This window comes from Battus philenor, unplaced genomic scaffold (genome assembly GCF_028537555.1).
Source record: "Battus philenor isolate CCGP_79_NKW_IND1 unplaced genomic scaffold, ilBatPhil1.0.hap1 SCAF_13, whole genome shotgun sequence".
Lineage (NCBI taxonomy): Eukaryota > Metazoa > Arthropoda > Insecta > Lepidoptera > Papilionidae > Battus > Battus philenor.
Window position 1 is genome coordinate 3664062 of NW_027181675.1, and position 20652 is coordinate 3684713.

Consider the following 20652-nt stretch of genomic DNA (forward strand, 5'->3'; position numbering starts at 1 on the left):
ATACAAAAATATTTTACTCTATCCAATTATTATAATATAAGCTTATTAGTTAAGAATATAAATTGTATACGACAGGTCTCGTAGTAAGTAAAAGCTCAAACGAAATACTGATACCTATTATTGTATCAAACCAGTCACTATTTTAATTATAACTTGTACTTTATTCCATATCTACTGCAACAAAATGAAAATTTAATTACGACACATAGATTCGCTCGACACACTTACAATGAGATAACGAATTTGTTATCGTATGTTTGGGTATAATAAAAGCTATAATCGTTAATTAGTTTTAATAATATTACCTTAAAAATATTGTCTTTTTCTTCCAACATATCCGATGTTTTCTAATTTTATGTATAGTTATCCTATCAAATTATTTAGAAAAAAATTTACGCTACTAATATAATTTTGCTTAATTATAGTGTCTTGATGTATTTATTTTCTGTAAATAATTAGGGAATTTTTCTTCCAAATTTAAAATCTTATGACGTGGTGCAAATTACCGAAATACGAAGTTCAAGTTCAAGGACTCGCTAAGGCAGGGCCTTTGCCTAGAAGACGCGAAATGAATTCGCAAATAAAATCAGTAGAGTTTAAATATAAATGATCTGGACTAAAAATGATATATTGTTTTGTTTGTCCTGTAGAAGCATATATCTGAATTTTATGAGAAAATTGAGCTATCATCGTTAGGAGAGGTGTCATGAAAACTGGACGCGACAATTGGCATTGCGCCACAGATGGCTAATGACGGGCCCCCGTGAGTCAGCGGTACAGGTCGCGTACGGCTGCGCGATCGATAGTGCACCCCCCCTCCTTCCGCCCGCGCCATGATCCACCCCTCGCCCGGCGCAACCCAGCCCTGCAGACCGCGAGAACCCGCCTTTCGTAGTGAACGTTGCTCCGGTCAGTGGTTCAAGGTCGCGTCCGAAATAGTTGCAATCAAAGTGTTTTCGCGCTGGTCGATTTTATTTTTAATTATTACGCGTAGCGCAAGGCCCCGTGCAAATGGCGTTCAGTTGCACTCGCGCGCGCGCCGCATCTTAAATCAAAACAAAAGATTTTCGCAGTTCGGCTGCTCCGTTTGCTGCGATGGCTTCGAAGGTACTTGTGCCGGCTGCGCCCTTCGCTAAGCTGCAGGTGAGCTCAAGGGATGATTTTTCCACTGCACATCATATTATTGACTTCACTTCGGTTTTTTTTTATTTAAGTACTAGCAATAACAATTTCTAAATGTCAAATGCATTTCTTTATTATTAACTCCACTAAGTTGTTCTATTTTTAAAAGTATACATTAACTATATATTTTATTATTTTAAATAATCTCTTTGTCCCTTATTTCGTAATATACAATACATTATAACACGTATATAAATTTGAAAAAAGAAAGCCTTTCTTTGATGCCAAACTTAGTTCCAAAGGATATTTTTTCTCCTGCATTATTACTTTATTTTATAAAATTAACAATGTCTATTTGTAAATTAAAAATGTAAAACTAAGTTTTCTATTCTTAAGCGCGGTCATTACGGTTTTTTTTTTTGGTTTTTCTTTAATTTAAATAATTTCTTTCTTCGTTTTTCGTATTATGCGTTACCTTTCCGTTCGCATATTATCTTATTAATACAGTTATGCTTACATATAAAACTTAATTCCTAAGGATAATTTTTCCTCTGCACACTATGTTGTTAGCCCTTATTTCGCTAATTTCACTTTATACCCGTACGTATTACGTACGTATACGTATATTAAATAATATTCAAATTATTTCTTACCTTTAATTTCGTAACATTTTCATTATGCTGCGTAATAAATTTGTCTGTATAAATTTACGAAAAAGCGCTACATTTAGCAATGTTGAAACTTGTTTAAATCCTGAAATTAATAGATCTGACGTGAACAACAATCCATTGTTGCAAGCCAATGACGGGATAGGTCAACGACATTACGGGAAAACACCTATAGCATCGACATGGTTTTTCCAAATTTTCCTTTAACGATTAACACACGTGATGAATATAATATATTCAAAATGGCGGAAAATATTTATTTATCTTGATAAATTTCTTTGTAATTTATTATGGAAAATAAACTCGCGACATTTCATGTATAATTTAAGAAAATTATATATCTACCTGAAATTTTTCCTGGATGCAAAGATAACATCTCGCCTTCATTAAATAAAAAAATGAACAAAATCTCAAATGTTAATAGAATTTATAAGAAATGTGAAATAAATGGTATATACAATTACGAGGTATTATTTATTTTTATAACAATGTTTTCTAATGGTTTTACCGGTGAAAACAAACCGTGTTTATTGCGTTTCAAAATATCTCAGCGCTTCGTCTGAAAATCTTCGGCGGTCGGTTGTGTTATTGCAATCTGTGTCTATCCTTGTTTTGTTTAGAACAGTTTATAGACGTTGTTGTTTTTGTCTATTGAGTCGTTTTGAATCACTTCTTATGTACACTTAGCTATTCACGATTAAGCTTTATCAACATAATCCCATTGTATTCATTCGATTCCCATAACAATTAAAATATAACAATTCTTTGTTTATTTTTTTGTTGTTGCTAAATTAAAGATTATATTCATTAATATTTAATTTGAGTATCTTTTATAAGTAAAATATATTAGCTTTTTAACGATATAAATTACTAAATACGTTTGGTAAGTCTATTGGCAATCCACATAGCTCACAGAATAAAAAAATCGCTGGGACCTTATGATACAGGAGTGGAGATCAGACCAGTAGACAAGATAGACAGACTTCTTGATTAAGGTCGTTGCATGAGGCTGATTGTAAGCCGCTTCCTACTCGTCGTATTGGTACAAGGAGGCCACATCTCCTACGGCTTAAATGATATAAATATAAAAAGAATAATTTGAAATTATTCAAGCTATAGTAACTTATGTTTTAGAGAAAGGTTAACAAAAATTATACGAAAGAATTTTGTATTTTAAAAGCTAAAACATATAATAATGATGGAATAAAAAGTACTTCCATAATAGAGCTGCTGTAATTCATGAAAATATGATTGCAATGCATTTGGTTAAACTTGGCCAAGGATCTATTAAGTGTATACAAATACATAGCTCGTATGAGTTGATAGCTTGTTAAGAGAACTGCCCGTCTGCAGTAGATTTAGAGGTTCCCGATTGGTGACCACGAGTACCGACTAAAAATAGGCAGGCCCCTCACTAGATGGACTGACTATATAATCAAGATCGCGAGAAGTGACTGGATGCCGGCAGTGCAAACTTGGTCATGATGGCAACCTTTGTGGGAAGACTATCCCTTGCAGTGATTATCTATCGGCTGACGAGATGATGATTTAGTCTTATTAATAAGTGACGTCATTTCCTCCCATTAGCATAATTTTTTTCCTTCTTTCCTTGACCTAAATTCTTTGCTACTTACATCTCTTCTAGTCTTACAATTTTTGAATAAATGTACTCAAGAATCATTACTCTTAACCCTTTGGAGTCTGATTTATTTTTCTTATACTTGTGATATATCTGAGGTCAAATTTAATATAAATGTGGATACTATATCAAGAAATATTAGTTTTATGAATGCAGGTTACGCCCTTTTTACGTTAAGGGCCGGGACATATGTGTCCGATGAAACATTTTAGGTGGGACATACTAAGCCCAGTAGTCTCGAAAAAAAAATGGAACACGTATGTCCCGATAGACTCCAAGGGTTAAGTCATCTTTCAGTTGAAGTTCAAGTTTCAGTTCCAGTCAGTTGAAGTTTCAGTTGTTGTTACAGGTGAAGAAGTCTCCTCCAGAAGCAACCACGAGCGGGTTCTTCGTGGGAGGAGATGCGACGGCTCGGGTGGCGCACTTGGAACACAGCGTGCGTTTCTTACAAGAGCAGCACCGTTTGATGCTCAGCGGCCTCCATGCGGAGATCGAAGCCCTCCGCGAGCGAAATAGAGGTAACACAACATCCTGCATAGCAAGCCGCTGTTTTTTAAGTGTCTTTATCCCGCAGATATTAACGTCGGTGCCTTCATTGTTTCCCTTTATTAGATCTTGTTCGCACATGTTTTAGATTTTTCAAAACACGATTTGTGCGAACGGTGTTTCATCATCATCATATCGGCCGGAAGACGTTTATTGCAAGGATCTTCTTTTCTCACAACTTCCTGTGACCCACGCCACGTCTACCGAGCGGTGGTTGCCACCCTATACCTTCCGAGCCCAAGGCCGTCGAAAGTGCTATCACTAAGCTATTTTTGTTACTCAATATTAGGTTAATAAGCTTCTAGCTGAGTCATATTAAAAAAATGTCTTTCTTATCTTTATATTTTTATATACATATATGAATTTATTTACATTTTTACAAATATTGTGCAATGGCGGACTTAAACTTCGAGTGATGGGAAAATATATTAGACCTTCTCATCCGCAGCCGGAAACCTCGACGTCGAATATATAACCGACGATTCGTGGTGATCTGTTCTTTGAGTTCATCTCCTGAACCGCACTCGTCATAAATCTCTTCTGTTTTCAAATGTATTCAAAAGTGAAAATCCCTACAATACTATATACTATTATAAACAAAATTAACACTATATCTACTATATAATTACTGATAAACACATACTTAGATTGGAGGATATAATATCCACCCAAATTACACACACATATGATAATTACGTCAATAATTCCGCCAATAGTTCTCGAACATTTATTTGCAAAATACAATGTTTTCTGTTTGTTTCTCTCCATAACTCTAACGTAGGTATTGGATAGAAAAAGAAAAACAAAGTTGGACATGTAAAAATTAGTAAAAAAATATTTGATGATCGAAAATTCTCCGGATTTGCCCGTTTATATTTACTAATTCAAATTTAAAGAGACTAAACTCGTTGCTTTCTGAAACCTTAGCTCAAGTCGTTACATTATTTAGTTTAACATTGGCAGGCCATCAAACTCAGATTACTTAGAAGGCCTGCCTGTGTAATAACTAAGGATTGAGGACTCCAAGGGTGGAACATGACTTGGGACTTATTTGATAAACGTTTAGCATTCTGACTCAAAATCGAGAAATCACGACTGCTTGCTGTATTATTAAGTGGAAGGTGCTTTGTTATCTCACTGCGTGGATGAAGCAATTGCAGGCTCTTTAAAAGATCTACTTACCTTACGACTTACTTATCGATGACCTTTTCACAGGTCCATGTAACCTTAATATTTTAAATTAAACAACTGTTTGTAACTCCGAGCACTATATTACTTAATATTAAGACTAGAGGCCACTCGGGCAAATCATGAACTGATGGCGGGCCGGCCGTCAGAAGTATGGGTAATTAATTTTTTTTAGTTTTATTCTGGAATAGAATTCAATATTTTTCGAATGTACGAGAGTATTATTTTTGCTGTCGGCGGGCCACCAATATTCGACCGGCGGGCCGCGTTCTTTGCATCCATGATATAGATGGTAAGAAAATAAACAGGGTTTGTGAGAAATAAAATGTGAGGTGATGTATGAAAATGAATGAAAGATAATTGTAAAAGAAATTAGAGGAAATAATGAAAGACATTGAGGAGGACAAAAGATAAGATTAGAAAAAAAAATTCTTTTGAAAAATTATAATGTAAATAAAGAGCCTTTCCACCCATGATAAGGGTTAAACTAGAGGTCTCGAAAATAGGGCCATAAAAAACCAACCACTGTAACGTCAGGAAATAATTAAAACATGTTAATATTGTTTACTTCAACTTGTAAGTAAGAAATCATTAAATACTGTTTTTTTTTCAGCCGCAACAATAATTGCTAATACGTATATGTGGACACTTAAAGAAATGTTAGGTTACCATTGATTTAAGACAAGTTGACCGCAATATTCCGCTGCATCATAAAGCGATAAGAAAGCCAGTGCAAAACGCCGGACTGATCGGGGCTTCTTAAACCGTTTAAGTAGTTTCGTGCACCCAGCAACTTATGCAACGACACCGAGGCTAGTGCCAGTAAACGAGATCAACAAATTAACGTGCAATGAATATACAGGATGATTCTCATCCGTGTAAAACATTTTCGTTTTCTGTCAAATACTATACGGTATGTTAAATTCAAAAATAATAAAAATACAGTGAGAAAGTGTTTTTAAAAATTAAATTAGTACTTATTAAAATTAATTATTGTTTACTATCTAGAAAACTTAATTTTGGCAGAACGTACTGCCCCGTCGCTAGAAGAGAATAAATTAATATAACTTATTTCATTTTATACAGGTAGATTGTAAATAGATGAATGTCAAATTGTTACAGTGGTCTCACAATATATTTATGATAATATTATGTACATTTATAATAAAATCAAAAATATAGGGGACGTCCATAGTGTATTTACAAGGTACCATGAAAAATTGGCTATACCAAAGTTTTGACTGCAAAAATCTCTAATTTATTTATTACAAATGGGAACATTTTTTTAAATTAAATGCCGCAAAAGATTATTGGACTATCATGAAAAAAATTGAAAAAGCATTTTAAAGATAAATTGATGAAAAAGGCTTATTTAATTTAAAATATTTAGTAGATATCATAAGTAACCTTAGCAGTTATGTCGCATGATCATTTAGGCTGTTTGATAAAGTATACAGTACCCGACTATAATTTTGCACATCGACCTTTGAGAAGAGACAATCGGCTAATTTGGGCTTCATAGAGCGTTATCTCTGTCGCACAAAATACAACGACTGACAAAACGCCACATAATGAGTGTGGGACAGAGATAGTGCTCTACGAAACAAAAATTAGCCGATTGTCTCTTTCTGAAGGTCGAAGTGCAATATTTATCGTCGGGTACTGTATGTATATAAATGTGTTAAACTTTATGAAAAGATGGTGTTGTTCAGGAGTTTTTTCATGCTTCTTCTCTAAAACTATTACATCATACGAAGCAGAGTAGGGTCAAAAATAAAGTGTATTAAAATATAAATAGATAACAAGTTGACGATTAATAAGAGTTTTGTAAAACGTTCCTATGTTGAATAAATTTTTATCTAAGCAAATCATTCAATTATATTCACACGGTTGAAGCTTTTACATGAATTACCAAACACCCTGTATGCGAGTAAATGTACGCAGCTAATTGGAAAGTTGGTTTGCCAACAGTGATATTTTACATCATAGTTAAAATATTCATGATTAAGATCTTTAAACTCATGTTGTTATATAATTAATTAAAAATAATCTTACGTAAGTTATACGTTTACGTTTCGTACGCAATTTCTATTTGTATAATAATGAAATGGCATGGAGGTAATTCAAGTTTTCGTAATTATGCCCATGTTGATTAGAACACAAATAAATGTAAAGTAACATTAATATCTATTATGTTGGGGGAAAAGTTCTGAATTTTCTATAAAAATTTTAGATACATTTTTTTCGAACTTTATTTATATTTTACTAGAGTATATCGGCACTATTTTGTTTAGTGACCTTTTGCCATCTTGTAAGTAATGACTTATAAATAATAAAATAAATAAGACATTGTGTTTAGCACATCATTCAACTCTTTTTTTATGGCCCCCGCTATTGGGAGCCTCTCGTACCCCTATTCTGTTTGGGACAGGGACAAATATTTTTTTCAGGGTTTTATCTTTATTCTACACTCACTTTCATTCTTCTCAATTTCTTTTATTCTTTCATTTTATCCTTCACAATATCTTGCAATTTTTTTTGTTCTTTCATTCCTTCTTGCTTTCATCGCCTTCCTTTCCTCATCTTTTTTACTCTTAGACTAGGTACAATTTTATTTCTAATCTTTATTTTATTCTTACATATTCTATCATTATCTTTTCATATCACTCAACTCTTTATTAATAATGAAATAAATATGTACAATAGTAAACAATAAAATAAAAATATTTCTTTAGTTGTTTCATTACTTCAGGTAAACGTAAATATTTAAAAACAAAATGATCTAAAGCGCAAAAAATATTGAATAAATCATACCTCCTTGAGGCAGACGTAAGACTTTTTTTAATCTTTTCGTCGCTACAGATCGAGTCCTTTATAAAGAACTGTCGGACTATTTAAAAAACTACAAAGGTGGGCTGTTTCCATGCATCTGTCATTTGCTTTTCTCAGGGAATCCAGTTATGAACTTGACTCCATCAGACCAGAGAATAGATCGTCGACGTGGTCATTTACTGTCTACTTCCCTTTCAATTAGAAGTTTGTCAAAGTAATCTGTTTCTCTGGGGGAAACGGGGCAAAAATAACTTATGATTTATTAAGTTGAGGAGAGCCTGTCTTTAGTTAAGAGTGTTTTACACGAAGTGTCAGTACAAATAGTATTTATCAAGCTGATTACATACCCTGACCGAATTATTGACGTGATTGAGTTTGTTGTTGGCTCTTCTTGCGTTCGGAAACCTTGAAACTTGAATAAAAAATATCACTATATAGGACCTCAATTTTATTTTAATTTTTATTTTTATAGCATACTTTTGAAAGCAGAAAAAATCTCGTGTTAATAGGTAGGCAGGCTCGCTACTCGTTACAATTACATGAGTCATTAATATCGCCGTTAATGCAATAAATTGCAATGTCTACCCACAAGCGTGATATCATCGCTCCGCGACCGCTATCAAAGATTTCAATGACTTACCTTGTAAAGTTGCTTTCACGCTAGTGCTGTGAAATTTTTAAAATTATATTCTTACGTTTGTTTTAAAACAAACAATTTTAATATTGCTATAAATATTTCTTTTTAATTATCCAAAACTTTTATAAAATCGTTCTTTGGCCTAACATTCTCTTTTTATAATTGTCTTTTGAGAATTAAAATGACTTCCTTATACACAATTGATAACAGGTTACGTGTAGTTTTAAAAGTCATTTAAATAATATGAATAACAAAAAAAACGTAAGCATTTAAACAATAACAATTAAAACAGCACATCTTTGTGTCTCCATTCCCATAGTATTTTAATATATTTTTTAAATTGACAAATAAGTCAGCCAAATTCTTAAAGTATAAATATTATTATTTGTAGTAAATCGTCATTTTCAGTCGGCCTAGCTTCGTCCTATAACCAATCATTATCACTTGGGCCATACGATGTACTGCCACAAATTTCCTATAGAACCGGTTGGAACTGGCTTGCATCCAGCGCCTTTAACCCTTGTTAAGACGACGACTTTGACCTTGTTAGGGTTGCCGGAAGACGCAGAAGCTTAACAAAACCTTAAGGCTCCAGGGGTCATCCGTTCTTTGTCATATGTGGTCTGTGTTAAAAGAGTAAATTTCTAGTAAAGCCATGTAGAGAAAATGTCGAATTTGTAGTCTCTCTAGGTTGTCTTATCTTGTGATAGCAAATATATATAATAAGCACTAGAAGTCGAAGGACGTTCCGTGGGAATAGTCAAGCGGACTTCGCAATACGTTAGTCGAACTTCATCGTGCGAGTACGGCTAGGTACGGGTGTTTCCCGTGATACGAGGATATCATTATTTACATACCGATCAAATCGATTATTATTGACAAAATATCATCCCAACAACTTTAGAGATATTATTATGCCTATTTCAATTTTTAGTAACCATAATAATTTAAAATTTTGATTAATAAAAATTTACAAATTGTTCATTGGCCTGAGTGCAAAAAAATTATAAATTTCGACAAGATATCTTAGACTTTTATTTTTTTTTGCTTTAAATCTTAAATAAAAAGATAATATTAAATAAATATTATTAAGGATTAATAAACTTAATAAACCTTTATAAAGATTTATTTAATATTTATTTTTAATTGTAGACTTAAAACTAAGAAAAGGATAGTCTAAGCCAGAGGTTCCCTGAGAGATATTTTTAAACAAATTGGCATTCCAACGATTGCTTTGCAATATATATAATATAATACATTATATTAACGTTTTATTTATGCGATATAGTTTAAAATCTTGTATAAAAAATAGTGAAAGACACCTGATAAATACAAGAAATAAAAATAAACTCGTAACGCCTAAATTTCCTTTCCAAAAACTTAACAAATCCTTCATGGGTCTGGGTGTATGGATGTAGAATATAAATCCCACAAGATATCTTAGATCTTTCGTTTCTTAGCTTTAAACGTAAAATTCAAAAATTTTATTAAATATATCTTATTATAGCATTCAAAAGTTTTTAGTTGATCAAAATACATGGAACTTAGTTTGTTGAATCATTAACATGGTTGATATTATAATGTATACATGTAAAATTATTCAAATTTGTTTAAAAAGTGTAACTGTTGTTTCTGGTCGGCTCTTCTCAGCAGAACAGCTATCCGAGCCGGTATAAGCTTTTCATTTACAATTCTTAAACGCCTACTGATATTTTGAAATTGAATTCACGGTAGTCAATCAATTAATGGTCAGTTTATATTTTACCAGATGAACTTTTTATTTGTTCTGATATAAAAAGTCATAGATATTAAGATGTGCTGTCTTACATTTTGATTGGTCTTAAATGATAAGCGGCAAACGCGTCTTAAGTTGTTTGGGCTATATCGTCTGCAGACGACCATGTAACTTAACAAACCACTGGTTCTTGGTGAAAGTAAATCGAATTATGCACAACTTGGTTAGTTGATTCATTTGAAGAATTAATATTATAATGTATACACCAAACATTGTTAAGATTCATTTAAAAAGAGCCACTGTTAAGCTTCTAGCTCTTCTCAACATATCAGCATTTGTCACAGATTTACTACAGTGAAATTTTTTTTAAATTTTAAAAATAACGGTACAAAAATGCTTGTAAATGCTTGTTTGAATAAAGATTCTTTCAGTATTTTAATGTAAATTTAGCGTTAAAATATTTAATTTAATATATTTTAGTGATTTAGTGACATTTTTCGCAGATCTCCAGTTCCAGCTGCTATTCAACAAGGACTCCGCACCCAAAGTCAGCACACCGCCCGATGAAGAAGCAACTGACCCTAACGAGGTAACTAGTTTTATAGACATGGTTCCTTCAGAAGTTCTAGAGAAAATTTCACACTCCAACATAAATCTAACGCTTTCAACTTCTGCCATAAATCGGCAGAGACCTTACAAAACTAGTTAATATTTTTTACGAAACTATTTTATTTATAGTTGCACTTAAATCTATTTACTAACAGGAAAAAATTTTGTGTAGAGAGTAAAAGTAAATATATTGTCTAGGAGGTACAATCGCTTCGCGCGGAGGTGTGCCGGTTGGAACGCGAAGCTGCCACTGCGAGGGTCGAAGCCCGGGCGGCAGAGGCACGGGCACAGCAGCTGCAGAGACTCCTCGACGCGCAGACTGAGTACGACACATTCTTCTAACTTCTTTATCTAATTCATTAGTTCTCAAAGTAGTCCTGGTGAACATTACGAATAAATTGAGTTTCACATAAGCGGAGCTACGAAAAATTTTCTTTTTTCCATTGTAAAAAAACTAAAGTATTTATTTGAAGTGGTGATTGCAGATTGCAGGGCACAGAGATCGATTAGCCTGGAACCATTTTTAAGGTAGCCAAGTTCGAGAGCTACCTGGATAGCCTCGGCTCGCTACAAACTACAATTACACTGAATTGGTAGATCAAGCACCTAGATCACTTAGGCGGACGCTCCACGGAGTGACTAGGCTAGGACAAGAGGACCTCGGCTTCAGTTGTCACTCGTTGAAAATACCCTTTTAGCATTTCGATTCAAGGGCGCCCGAGACGACGAAATTGGTCGGTTGCCGTTGCGGATTTAGCTAACATCTCTACCACTTCTTAAAGGGTATGGCGCAGTGAGAAGTGTGAAAGGAACTGCAGTAACGCTTTTATTTAGAATAATCGGGGGTTGGTGACCCTTGTGCTACTTACAAGAGTACCCTCACTTAATTATATAATTTTAATGGTTAACATGGTATGAGAGCAAGGTGTATAGGGAATGGTATTCCAGGAAGCTGCGCTCCGTGGAGTCGAACTGCGGCGAGCAGGCTGGTGAAGAGGGCGAGGGCGGCGCGGAGAGCCGCGGCTCACTTCGCGCGCGGTTGGCAGACGCCGAGCGGCTGGTGCGGCGGCTGCGCGGCGACGCCGAGCGCCAGCGCAGAGAGGTACTCGGCGGCGCGGCGCCCGCGGGCGGCGCGGTCACGAACCTCTTGTTCGACGGCGCCGCCGCCCGACACGCACACGTACGTCGCACGCCGCAACAACCACGTGCATGCGTCACGCTGCGTAGCGCTCACACTCGTCGCGGCTCTTTATTTAGCGCTACCGAATGTTGCGTAGCGCTCACACCCTTCAAATACCACTAACGCTACGCGTCGAGCTGCGTGTCGTTATCTGACGCTCCGTCATCACGTTTCGTAGCACTTACACACACTCCGAACGACTATCTAGCAGTATTAAGCGTGACTACGATGCGTAGCGCTTGCTCTCGATATCTTTTGAACTGGAGCTACGTTTCGATTTGTGTAGCTCTCACCCTCTCTACGTACTGCATCCAAGTGCTACGTAATCGAGCGGCGTAGCGCGCACCCCTTCTACATACCGCTTACAAGCGCTACATAATAAAGCTGCGTAGCGCTCACACTTGATTCGTATCACTTACTAACGCTACGTATTAATCTGCGTAGCGCTCACTCTATCTACGTACTACATGCAAGTGCTACGTAATGACGTTACTTAGTACTTATACACGTCAAATACCACTAATTAGCGCTACAAATCGAGCTGCGTAGCGCTCATCTCTCCTACGTATCGCTCACTAGCGTTACGAAGTCAAACAGCGTAGCCTTCGCTAATGTTCTGTATAAGAAACCGATACATAATAAATTTGATGGTTATTGATACCTATCGCTAACAAGAGGTAGTGATGAATAGCGCTCACCCTGCTACATCTAGTGCTACGTAGCATAGCTGCTACGCAGCCTTACATGGCGCTATTACGTAGCGCAGATATCGACACGGACCACTATACTTAACATTACTAATGTAGTGCACACCAACTTAGCGCTACTTATAAGCTGATTACCGCTACGCAGCGCTACATGACTGTGTGTTTAATTGCGTTCAATGTCGTTTATAATTGTGCTAACACTATCATTTTATATATAATTAATGACATTGATAGTACTCGCTGTAAAATATTGAGTATACTCTTAATGTCTTTATAACATTTACTGCGCTAGTTTAAATTATTTGTCCTTCATTTAAATAAATATATTATTGCGTGTTTGTAATAATATAATGCTTATAAAACAGTAAACGTTATTTTAAAAGCTATATTTACAAGGTCTATGTAATTTTCGTATTCAAAGCGCTCAATATATATTTCTTTTAATGTTATTTAATAAATTAAATAAAGAAAAACTATATATATATATTAACATTATAACAGCGCAGCGTTATAACATATAGCATTATTCACGACAGCACAATATTACATATATAACGTAACATATATAACATACATTTATCGGCGGATTGCGACGGACGCTCGTCTATAGATTCTAGATATAATATTATTATCAAAAAGTAAAGTGAATTTGTTTATATAATGTAAATTCTTTATATATTCTTCCAAATCAACTTCATCCCCTTTAAAGTAATCTTCGTCTGATAAAACGCACTTTTGACAACGCTTTTTTTAGTCTACGTTACAGTCTGATTCGTATTTTTCATGTATAGCCTTCAATACTTACTTCGACTCGGTTTTTATCTCCTCAATCGTTTAAAACGGCGTTTCCGCATTGCCCTGCAAGTTAATAAGTTAATAAATATAACTGCTGCTGAATAACTAGAAGTCGCACAGAGCCACATCAGGAAAACCCCGTGATTGTGGAATGATACGAGTCGAGTTATTGTCGCTATTTATTACAGAAAAATGGAACTTGACGCGTCTGAGACACAAAACATCCTTCATAATGGTTTGGGCTGTGTCAAATGACATTCCAACTTTTAACAAACAGACGCCTTACAAATGCTACAGACAGTCCTACTAACCCAGAAAAAATTATGTGCCTTCCTAATTCTCGGGAGTTTTAAAAAACAATTTCACCTTACTTTTTGGTAACGGTAGTAATTAGCTAATTAACATAGAATATATATTAACACTATATATACATATCATTCAAGAAAAAATCAAACAATTAAAATGCAAAGATGGTAACGCCACCTATCTTCAATGAACATCTTTGTAATCATTTCCACTATATCAGGCTTCGCATTTTATACTTTAGTCGTAGTCGTTTCAGCCCATAGAAGCCTATTGCAAAGGATAAGTCTCCTCCAAAGATATCTATACGACCACGCTTGCCAAGCGGTTTGGCGATCACAGTTTGGTATGCAGAGGGCGTTGCTGCCTATCTTTTGGAAACTTGTTTTGTGGGCAGTAACAATCCTATATAATTAATGCACAAAGTGTTAATTATATAACATTGTATTCCGGCAATCGAACCCGTGACCTACGATCGCAAGTCTCAGTCTTCTACCGCAGAGCTACCACTTGTGTAATTTACCACTGAACATAATATACCACTCTAGAATTGAAAATTAAAAATAACCAATCAGTGTTACCAGTTCTACATAAAGTCGGCAAATACGTTACTGTTTTGAAGCCTTGAGAAATATTCATTGTATATTTTATAACGTGGCGAAAACTTATCGAAAATTTATAATATATCAACATATTTTGATAGTATTATAATATGTATTTAAAACATTATATATTAGTATATTATTGTACATTATAAATAAGGAGTGATGGAACAAAACATAATAATTCCATATTTGGTAAAAAAAAGCGATGACTTTTGACAAAATGCTATAAAATTATGTCGCGCGTTAGGGAACATACCATGTTTCAAATCGTGCTTATTATGGTAGTAAACAGCCTTTTAACTTGTAAGTTTTTAAAATTATAATGTTACCATGTTTAAAAATATTATTAAACAAAATCAGAACACATCATAATACATTTCTGATATGTAATACTTTTTTAAAATATAATATTACCAAAAGTTTGGTACGAGTCATTACCGGCAACTGGGTTTTGGCCATTTTCAAAAATTAAGACATCATGGAATTATCATGTTTTGATATGTCACTATCAAATGTACACATTGCAGGTACAGACTGTTGTAAACAAACAAATAATTAAAGAGAATATAGCATAAACTTCAAAACAATTGTATGAGTTACAATGTTGGTATATTTCAAATTTCTATATTTAACTCTTTACAAGCTGCCTTTTGTGCCTAACTATCAAATAGAAAAGGAAGATTTTTATTGGTGGTTCAGATTAAAATTAAAACCTACAATATATATCAAGAATACGAACAGTAGGAAGCCTAACTCTGCTACGTACTGCAGTGTACACCTTAACTGCAGATTTTCAGTAAGGTTCCCCATAATGCATATAAAATTCCACGTGTAAACACATCCTAAATGACAAAAGTATTATAAAACTTCTTCAAGTGTCATTCCATATCAGTCTATACGTATTCCAAAAGCAGCACGAAGTCCATAGGCACGCTTAGATCTTCACAGCTAGGCTTTCCCGCGCCTAAAATCCGGCGCATGTGACATTTCTCGTAACCAGCGTACTTACCCGCCGGCACAGTTGCAGTGCATGAAGAACTCCCTCCACGCGAGCCTGCGGGCCAGCGGCCTGGACAGCTTCGGCTTCCAGAACACGTACCACTTCCCTCCCGTGCAGGACTTCTGGACCGATCCAATAAGAGAGTGAGTTCGTGCTTCGCCTATTTTACTATTCATATATACATAATCTATTTACTCGCGACAATATTACATTTAATCAGATAATTAATTCTCTTTATTTATTAATTGCTTTTAAGAATAAGTTTATTTATGTAGTGAACAATCTGACTTGTAAAAATCCTATTGCCATTCAACCCCCCACTTCCCTCCCCTACAGAAACCCAAAAAGGGTTGACTTAAACAATCATAAAGAATATATTACAAAGCCATTAACTTTTTTCGTAATATAATGATCACGATAATGATGTGTGATAAGTTACAAAATTCATAATGTAAAGGATTAAATTCTTTATGATGGTAAGTGATAAAGTACATAATAGAAAGCGATAAGTCCTACTAAAATTGATTTGTTAGTTCTACGCTTTATTCAAAACGAAATAACATTTTTTAGCCACTTCCGCACATGCAGTGGTAGTCGTGCAACAAAGTGCACCGCCCGCTAGCCCGCTAATAAATGTGTACCTGATTAGTGGACTCTGTGTTTGGCACTAATCGGTGTACCATAACTCCTGAAGATGCCCCGTGGAGGGGTAAAACACATGTTGAGTGTTTTAACAGTGGTAGTTGTGTAATTCGCATTGTTTGCCGCATGTGCATTTATCAGCGGGCTGGCGGGCGGTGCATTTCAATGCACGACTACCACTGCATGTGCGGAAGTGGCTAAATATTGGTCCTTTTCTTACTTAGGATTGACTTCCGCAAAATAACACCTGATTTCATTAAATATATAACATTTTTTCTTCTTTATTTTTGGCATTTTATATACATTTGTACACATTGGCTAGACTTATTAGTTATATCTATACTTAGACTAAACCAGTGGTTGCCTAATTTATTTTGAAAAATAGCTATTATTTTTTGTTTCAAAAATATTTATTCACCGTTACCTAGGCAGTATATAATACTCTGTGGACAAACAAGGCGTTTTACGAAAGAAACACAGCTAAAGAGTCAAAGAATTTGTTTTTGCCGGAATTTGGTTTAGATGTACACGGCTTATTTATGTAAAATGAAAAAGCGTTCTCCTCATGGCAAATGACACGATCCAAATACTTGTTGGCATCGAAACAAAAAGCTATAAGTCTAAAGTTTTCTCATATAGATATAACGTACGTTTCCTTGGAGGTAGTAGTGAAAATGGTTTATCTACAGCGCGGAACCACGCGGGGCGCGACGACGGCCTCTCGCTTTGCCCGAACTGGTGCCGCATCGAGCCACAATTTTCGCCAACAGTATGTATACATTTAACTAGACTTTTATAACATTGTCACGTCATATTTTGATATTAACCTGACAAAATTAATGTTCGTAATTAATATATTATTCTATTTATTCACTGTAAAATAACTACAAGCTGTTGTTACATTTAAGAACTTGTACAATTATAATTGTCGATTCAAAATAGAGTGTAAATGTCTGCTTGAATGAAGATAATTTTAATTTGGTCCTAGAAGATCTTTTTAGGACGATATTTAGTTAGAATATAGTTGTATATTAGTAGTACGTAGTAAGATTATTTTAAACTATATATATCACTATCATGTCAATCGATAGACGGCCACTGCCAGGCCCAGGACTCTCTAAACATCGTTACAATAACCGGTTTTGCGCTACTTGGATCCAGCGACCTTCCGCGACCATAACAATGTCGTCCTAATATTATATTGTATCAGGGGAACCTGAAAATAATGACGTTTCTGTCGTCATATTTTACAGATAAACCGATTGATTTTTACCGCTACGGCAAAATTTTTATACTAGATGGCAACATTACTTTCCGGTCCTTCGTTATCAACAACCTTTAGCCGTCTAGTATACAAATTTTCAATGCCGTTGCGGTAAAACTGTCGGTTTTATTGTTAAATATGTCGGCGGAAATGACATTACTTTTGGGTCGCCCTAATAAATTAATAAATTATTCTTAGTAAGTGATTTTTTTATCATCTATAGTACGCAGCGTGGGCTAGATAGATCAACTATGTAGTACTACAACAATGATAGTACAACAACGATAGTACAAATATGTAGTTTAGATCACGGTAAGTCATTGTATGCGGGTAGTGGAAAACCGATCATCGTAATGATCTCTAGAACAGACGTATGCCTTACAGTAACCGTCTATCGGCTGATATGATGAGAATGTAAATTCTATTATTCAGCTCATGCACGCGGTCGGAACTACGGATACGAAAAAAGTAAAAAGCCACCTGTAACTAACGGAGACGCAGCAGCCGTCAAAACACCTGACGAACAACAAGGTAAAAGTCTCTCAACAAATTCAATTTATATTACTTTTGTCCTTTCGCACGGAGTACAACATATTTTTCCCTGTTTTGTTAACTATTTTTAGATACCATTCTTTATTAAAAGTATATGAGTTGTAGTCAAATATATTAAGTAGTTAAATTAGAACGACTATAACATGCGTCTTCACTTTGCAATTGCGAAAATTATGTTCAATTTTTTAAATTGACTTAGTAATAAATTTTGCATGTATTAAACTTCAAACATGTTTACCTTGTTGTTAGGAACATGCCCCTTTTTTGTTTATTTCAGACGAAACCCGTTTAAAAAAGTTAAACACAGACAGTTTGTTAAATAAGAAAGATAAATTGCGGGCGAACCCTTTGGCCACATATCCAGAGTTGAAAATTGTGGTCACAAAAATGATACCACACGGAAAGGGTGAGGAAAATGATATGTTTTCAATTTTTTTTAACCTCATCGCCCATTAACAGCTGTGGGACGTAATTTAGTATTTTTTCTGCTTTAGTCACTACTGTGTGAAAGGTAACATTACTAACCTTACATATTAACCGCAACGTTTAATTTCTTCAAAAAAAACTCAACTAAAAATATAAATCACTTACGTATTTTTTCAACTGTTATTTATTAAAATATTGGCTGTTTAGTGTATCGAAATTATATATCATTTTAGATTCGCAAGCTTCATTTAAGTGGCCACACGCACAAAAATTGTCAATAGAATGTTGACAATATATTTGTATAGATGGCGTTAAAACTTTGCAGCAGTCTTTCATGCTTTAGGCTTCATTGAAAGTTTATTAATAAAATTAATTATTTTTTAATGATTGCTATTCGTAATCAGTACAATAAAAAAATAAATATTAATCGGAGCATTAATTTTTGTAATAGCTATAAATATTTCTGGAATTTCTTTTAAGATTATACTTTTTATTTATAAGCTTGTGAAACTTCGAACTAAACTATAAGGGAATAATTGTCTACATAATTGGAAAAGAGACAGTTTCAAACTATAACAAAACTGAACATGATTCTAACCTTATTATTTTGTAAATTGTATAAATATAAAACTTTTATTTAATTTGTTCGTAAAAATCCTTAAAATTTGAACAATGTCATTAACTCTTTACGATTAAACACTTTATAGATTATAAAATAATCGGCATCGCTGCAACAATGCTGTCAACATTTAATGTAGGTCAAACATGTCATTTCGGCTATGGTTTTCAGTGAACGCAGCGGGCGCGTCAGGGGAGGCACGACCAAGACCTCGGCGTCACCACCATCGCAAACACACCACCGATCACACGTAACCGATGACAATCAAACATCGCCTTTTATTTACAAAGCCTTTATAGGAAGCTCGATGACCAACGACAAAGAACACCAAGTCTTAGCCTCCTTAGTATCGGCAGTGTTGCCATGTTTTGATAGATGCCTTTAAATACTCTGTGGTTAAGAGGTTTTTTTTTTATTTTGTTGCGTGCTCTGCACGCGCTACATTGTTGGCATTTTAATTTTCTGTTATTTACTACACAGCAAACATTTAATTTACTGTCATTTTTTGACTGTGTTGTCATATGAGATAAACAACATTATTAAAAAATGTTTTTTTCTTTTCTGAAGTATTAGAAAAATAAATAGGCCCGCGATTTCATTTACGTAAATATATTTATTTTATTTGTAAATGATTTGCGCTTCTCATCATTTATTTTTTATTTCTTATTATAAATGTATAAGAAATTTAAAGAATACTTAATGGAATATACATAACGAGTTATGTTATTTGTATAAATAAAGAAAACAGCCTATCTGTGACATGATAAAGATAAACGCACATAATAATGTGGTAGCAAGTGTAATATAGGACTGGAAAAAGTTAAGAGCAACTACTTATGAGATGTCAATTGTATAGAAATAATCGTTTCAAAAATTTACATACAGTTTTAGAAATCAAATTTAAATTTATTCAATATAAAAACGAAAAAAGAGCAATCTTTTGATTGTCCTCTCGTGAAATACGTCTTTCCTCCAATTTTTTTATTAGTAATTTGTGTGCTCAATACATGTTTTCCTTTGATAATATGATAATCATTCCAAAATAAACTATTTACTGCCCAATTGACCGCGCGTACATCGTTCATATTTAAAACATAAATAATCTTTATATTTAACTTTGTACGCGGGCGTCTCTTAGACATATATACTCTTTTCACATTAGCGGCAATCGTCTTAAAAATCAATGTGATTCTTTATTTGCATCCTTATAACTGCAACATTGTGTAGGGATACTAAAAAATGTTAAAAAATATTTGATCTGTGATCTGGAAAATTATTATATCAATTATTAAATTCTTTATGTAGAGGATCTCGCATTATAAACTGTGTATTTTACTGTCTTTATCTCTTTGATTAGATAATAATAACTTTATACATCTTTCATCAATTTAAATAGAAGTGCACTATATGTCTATAGTTATTTATATAAACGTGATCACTACAAATTTAGGTGTTCAAAAACCAAAGATAATTCGTTTATAATGCCGCTGGTGTGAATAGTTCTTAGCTACATTTGTGAGAGTGATTATAGACCTCTAAACGCTGTATTTGTAGCCTTATCTCTAATAATCTAATTATTTGAA

General features: G+C 34.3%; 1 protein-coding gene across 3 annotated transcripts; it reads left to right on the forward strand.

The window, feature by feature from the left end:
- The first annotated feature begins 884 nt into the window (after window positions 1-884).
- Window positions 885-20629, forward strand: LOC137933364 (uncharacterized). Of its 3 annotated transcripts, none has more exons than XM_068777294.1 (10): window positions 885-1143; window positions 3779-3947; window positions 10871-10956; window positions 11175-11299; window positions 11925-12156; window positions 15588-15709; window positions 16898-16977; window positions 17905-18003; window positions 18302-18430; window positions 19241-20629. In XM_068777294.1, exons 1-10 carry the CDS (start codon window positions 1096-1098, stop codon window positions 19321-19323), a joined length of 1173 nt encoding a protein of 390 aa, XP_068633395.1. In that variant the 5' UTR covers window positions 885-1095; the 3' UTR covers window positions 19324-20629. The 3 variants fall into 3 exon arrangements, with proteins under 3 accessions (XP_068633395.1, XP_068633396.1, XP_068633397.1); XM_068777295.1 differs by having other exon boundaries at window positions 11925-12078; XM_068777296.1 differs by lacking the exon at window positions 18302-18430.
- Window positions 20630-20652: the final 23 nt, after the last annotated feature.